This window comes from Galeopterus variegatus, unplaced genomic scaffold, assembly GCF_000696425.1.
Source record: "Galeopterus variegatus unplaced genomic scaffold, G_variegatus-3.0.2 Scaffold86, whole genome shotgun sequence".
Taxonomy (NCBI): Eukaryota; Metazoa; Chordata; class Mammalia; order Dermoptera; family Cynocephalidae; genus Galeopterus; species Galeopterus variegatus.
The window spans coordinates 456,521-461,928 of record NW_007726197.1 but is presented as its reverse complement, the minus strand read 5'-3'; the positions used below and the strand labels follow the sequence as shown (position 1 = coordinate 461,928).

The 5,408-nt window shown below is 46.2% G+C and overlaps 1 protein-coding gene across 1 annotated transcript; it reads right to left on the bottom strand.

Annotated features, from left to right (window-relative positions):
- Nucleotides 1-140: 140 nt before the first annotated feature.
- RAB29 (RAB29, member RAS oncogene family) lies at nt 141-4,731 on the bottom strand. Its single transcript, XM_008580496.1, has 5 exons — nt 4,490-4,731; nt 2,575-2,646; nt 1,669-1,850; nt 1,251-1,372; nt 141-893 (listed from the first exon to the last, which is right to left on the bottom strand). The coding sequence occupies exons 1-5, from the start codon at nt 4,611-4,613 to the stop codon at nt 782-784; spliced, it is 612 nt and encodes a 203-aa protein (XP_008578718.1). The 5' UTR covers nt 4,614-4,731; the 3' UTR covers nt 141-781.
- Between the last annotated feature and the right edge of the window lie 677 nt (nt 4,732-5,408).

The window sequence follows — 5,408 nt, the reverse complement described above, 5'->3', positions numbered from 1 at the left end:
TTTTTTTTAAAAAGATGACCGGTAAGGGGATCTCAACCCTTGGCTTGGTGTTGTCAGCACCACGCTCAGCCAGTGAGCAAACCGGCCATCCCTATATAGGATCCGAACCCGTGGCCTTGGTGTTATCAGCACCGCACTCTACAGAGTGAGCCACGGGCCGGCCTAAAGATACGTAGTTTAAAAGCTTGACTATTTTTGAAGCCAAGAGAAAGTTAATTGTGACTTTAGAAGTTTCAAATTTACAGTGACTTCTGGGTTACCTCCAGTAGCCCCAAGCCCATAGATGTCCAGAGCCCCTCCTTCTGCATCCCAGAATCAGATGTTTAAACTCCAAGTCCAAGACAGAAAGAATCTGAAAGCAATGACCTACAAGAAATTTGGGAAATGACATTTGATCTCATTTTCCTCTCAATCTGAAGTTATATCAATGTACAGCAAATGACAAAAATTAGCTCACAAGTAGGTGAAAATTATGATATTTAAAACACAGATGCTTATTTCTAATCCTTCTCACAAAATTCCAGATCACAAATTGAGAGATGAGATGATCTTTCTTATACAGAAGGCACTAAGTGGGCCACATGAGCCGACAGCAAGTCAGAGCTGACATCCAGGAGATGCACTTGAGTCCCAGGTGTCTTTTCTAAGTTGCAATGGACCTCCTTATGGGACAGTCGGCAGGAGACAATTCAAATGCACTCAGTAAAATTTCCGGGTGGGCAACCAAAGGGAAGAGATGACAAAACCTCCTAGAACTGGATCGAAAACAAGCCAAACACTACTAGCAGCAGGCCCAGCTGGAGGAAGACTTGGTCTGTAGATCGATGTAGTTCCCTTCAGTGGACAAAGACATGGCATCTTCTCTGGAATTCATCATCTTTTCAATGAGGACTCTGCCAGCTGGAGGAAGACTTGGTCTGTAGATCGATGTAGTTCCCTTCAGTGGACAAAGACATGGTATCTTCTCTGGAATTCATCATCTTTTCAATGAGGACTCTGAAAAGCAAATAAAAAATAAGTCTCAGAAGCTGGATGGTGGAAAAGGAGAAATGGCAAACACTGTCTTATCACCAGACAGCACTCAGTAAAGCCACAAGGTTTAAATCCCCCTTTGTCCCCTTTGTGAGCTGGCTATGCAGTGACTTAGTCTGTTCTTGTTTGTTCAGAAACAAGAAAAAAGGGTCTGTGGGGCCAGAGTGGATGATGGGCAAATCTGCGTGCCTATCTCCAGAATGGCATGAGCTTCTTACCTCATGGCCTCATTAATATTTTTGTTCTCCTTGACTGATGTTTCTGTCCAACCTGTGAAACCGTTCTCCTTACTGAACCGGTCAATCTGGTCCCGACTCACTGCCCAAGGGGACAGATCACACTGACAAAAGAGAATAAAGATGATACCATAAACTTTCTGGGAATAGGTATATGGCTCCAATACCTGTGGATTTAAAATATTTCTCCACCAATGGGTGAGAATATCAGTATCCAAAATCTACAGTCAACATTCTTCCCAAAGAAAGTCTCACCCTCAACATCCTTTGAAAGGAGATGCAGAAGATTCTGCCAACTTGAGAGGGGAACATGGATGCACAGAATCAGACAGCATTTTAGATACGCTTACTCTCTGACACAGATAGAGGCCTGGGCCATTTACTTTGGTTGGTCACATACCTTGTTGGCCAAGAGCAGGCAGGGCACAGGCTCTCCACTGGGCAGTGTGAGCTTGCTGTCCAGGTCTTGTTTCCACCTCTGGCTGTTGCTGAATGTAGTGGGATTCGTAACGTCAAACATAATAACGCAGGCAGAGGCATCCCGATAGTACAGTCGTGTCATAGAGGTGAAGCGCTCCTGCCCTGGGGAGAAAGGGGAGAGTTCTCGAGAAGGTGATTCTGAGAACCATTCACAGTACCCTGTCTGACACTCTGCCCTCTCTCCATTTGTTGTGGAAGAGGACAGTAAGCATATGTGCAGAAGGAGCCACTCACTTTTTCCTCTGACTCCTGGTTTTCTATCTATCCCACCAAGGGATTATTAAACTGGATTATCTCCAAGGCAGATTGTGCACCCAGATTGCCCATGTCCAAATCCCTGCTATATGACTTTGGGCAAATCAAGTTCTCAGTGCTTCAGATTCCTCATCTGTAAAGTGAAGATAAAAGCAGTAGCTTTTATGATAGGTTTGTTGTATTAATGAGTCAGTAAATCTAAAAAGTTTAGAAGAGTGATTGGCACAAAATAAGGGTTCACTATTATTATTGTCTCTATTTTCCGGGGATCTTGTTTTTCACCAAGGTCAGCTGAAACCCTAAAAAAAGCACTCTGCCCCTGCTCCACCTATGGTCTGTAATCCACCATCTTATCAGCCCCTCCACCCACACAGAGACTGCCCAGATCTATCAGGGCAAAACCTCTACAGAAAACATCTACAAAAGCTCTACAACTCATGTATCCTCAGAGCAGCTCAATCTTTTCCAGCTTCAGAAAAAAAATTTCTGGTTTTGTTGCCCCACTTTTTTTCTGAGAGCTTGCTGGTTAAACCACAATTTCTTCTCTTGTGGAGAAGCCTTCCCAGATTACCTGCAATATCCCATAGCTGGAGCCGTACCACTTCTGAGTCAGACCACTGGAGAACCTTCAGAGCAAAATCCACTGAAAATATATGTATATTATGCTTTAGTAAAATTTACCTTTAAAAAAAATCTGGGGATAAACTCAAAGATGCAGTTACAACTCTAGGACCCACAACTCCAATCCCATTTATTTATTTTTAAGCCCTCAATAGACTGAGATGAGCCCACACTTGTGTATTAAGTCTGGGACAAATAATTCATACCTGTCCTCCAAAGGAGTCTCTGGCTTTTACTCTCCTCTCAAATTTATTTGATATTTTGTCTCCAAGGCTGGGGACAGGCAGGTGGGAGTAATTATGAAAACAACTCCTATTCTCAGGTTAAACAGTTTCTGGGAGATGTGAGGTTCTCTCAGGCAAGGGATGGTGGGGGAGAAGGGGGAAATGAGATAAGTGTGGTTGCTTTTGTATCTTCCACATTCAATTTCACTGTTGGTTTCTAATCAAATTGTATTGTAAGAAAAACACACCCTGGGGAATTCTACATCCTCCATAAGGCTGTAGGAATCATTTCAGGCAGGAATGGGATAAATGGGAAAGGTCCCAGAGGATGTGCAGGAAGAAGACACTGCATGGATTATGCTTAAGAGCTGTAGCTGCTGAGACTGAACGAGTTCTAGGGGAAAAGCTTCTTGATAAGGAGAGAGAATAATTTCTGAGGTTTGGAAGTATATTCTTCCATTTCTGTGACAAAAATAAAATCTAGGAGAAACTTGGAATACACACGGGAAAAAAATTTGCCAATTATATTTTTTACTAAAGGGAAACTAGAGTAATTGCTAAAAATTAATTAGCTGGACTCTTTCAACCTAAATAGGGATCCTCATATTATTTAGGAGGGATGGGGCAGAGTGGTCAGGAAACAGTCTTTGAAACTTTAAACCGTTGATTTTGCTGGATGTTCTTAAGGAGGATATTTTAACTATAATGTAAATACCTGTTACTTTTTAAAAAAAACTTCCATATGAACACCAGCACACATTTTCAAAATTTCCATTAGTACATTTTTTCTTAAAATTTCTTTTAACAGAGATAAGTAAAACTTTAAGTTGCTCTCCCCTGTCACTGGCTCTTCCCAGCTAAATACCTTCTAATTAACAAAAAGGCAATACTGCCTCTGAAAAAACAACTGTTGAGTCCAAAGGCTACCCCTGGGAAAGAAATGAATTAATTTTTGGTGTTCCCTTCCTCCCTCCCTTCCCCACTTTGAGGGGAAAAGGGCTGGGAAGATAGGTCAGAGAACTGGTATAGTTCACATTCTTCGAAGAACTTCTAGGTTATCTTATTTAAATAACCAATGGACAAAAACCACACAGCTCATCAGCCCTGATGGGCATCTAACTGCATGGCCAAGGGGCTCCTTTGGGGATTTTGTGCCCCCTCCCCGCCCAGTCCCACCCACGTCCCCAAGACAAAGCTAGGGTCCTTCAGACCAGTTTCGCTTCCCAGGTTCTCCCCTGGAAGCCAGGTTAAACACCTTCACCCTCCCCGTGAGAGGAAGGACAACAGCCCCCGCTGGCACCTAACCCGGGCCTACAGAGGGTCTCAGCTGCCTCTGCTGATGGGAGAGATCTGCCCCGACAGCTTGGAAGGCTGCAGGAGACGTGAGTTCACAGTTCTCCTGCGATCAGCAGCAATTGCTCCTTCTCATCACCCTTTTCTCATCTTCACACTCACTCGAGAGGCACGCAAGTCAAACTCCCAGCAATTCCTCCCTCTAGGATCCCGGACACCATCTTCTTAACCCGAGGAAGAACCCGAGGACATCGAATCCCCTCTCGCGACCCGACTTAGGGCCACAGCTCCAGTCCGTGGTCCGGTCTCCTCCACCCACCCACCCGCTCCCCGCCCCCGGCATCTCACCTCCTACCGTGGACTTGTAGTGTTTGCTGAAGCTGTCCTGGGAATATCGCTGAACAAGCGACGTCTTGCCCACTGCGGCGTCCCCCACCACCAGCACTTTGAACAGGTGATCGCGGCTGCCCATGGCTGGTGGGGCGTGCGTTTGAGGGAGGCGGGAAGTGAGGGAGTCGCTTGTTTTAACCCCTTTGGCTCCGGACCCTCTTCACACTGAAGTTAGACATTCCTATCCACCGCCTGTTGGGATTGCTCTGACCCGAAAGCAAAAAAGGAAACGGCACTCAACCTATACGCGCTTCCTCCCCAGGCTGCCGCAGCCTGGGTGGGGTGCAGGGCGCGAGCTCGGAGCTCCCGGCTGTTCGCACCTTCTCCCCCTCCCGGCCCGGCTGCCGAGAAACCAGACCAGGCACCGCGGAGCCTCACCCACCAGGACTTCCCCCAGCGGCTCCAGTCAGAGACTGAACGCGGGCCAGCTCATCACACGGTTGGGGTCAGATGACGGGGGCCCTTCCCCCATTGCACAAACCAAACTGGGGGGAAAGAGCAGCCCACACCTCGACTGCGCGTACTCGGTCTCGACCCTGGCGGCGCCCTTCGGCTCACCTTCCTCCGCAGATGTCACGCGCAGGGTCGATGTAGCACTACATTTCCCAGCTTCCCTCGCGGTAAAGAGAACCAACCGAGTGCGGAGACTTGCCCGTGAGGTCTCCTGGGAAATGTAGTTTATTCCCTAATTTTTGTTCGGAATCTTATTTTCAAACAATTCTGGGTCGGTAAAGATCTCTAAAGAAGAGATTTGCTCGACATGATCTCACCTGCCTAAATATGTCTCCTGACGGTTTTTTTTCTTATATCTTTGAGGGTTTTATGGAGCTGAGATTAAAAACTATCAATTAATGAAATAAAAGCCCAAGCCTTGTTC

Excerpts from the sequence above, each read along its gene's own strand:
- RAB29 (XM_008580496.1), bottom strand. The coding sequence starts at position 4,613 with ATGGGCAGCCGCGATCACCTGTTCAAAGTGCTGGTGGTGGGGGACGCC. Across the intron at positions 1,851-2,574 it reads CCAGCTATGGGATATTGCAG|GGCAGGAGCGCTTCACCTCT; the intron begins GTAATCTGGGAA and ends CTTTCTCCCCAG. Across the intron at positions 1,373-1,668 it reads GCCTGCTCTTGGCCAACAAG|TGTGATCTGTCCCCTTGGGC; the intron begins GTATGTGACCAA and ends CTCTTTTGTCAG.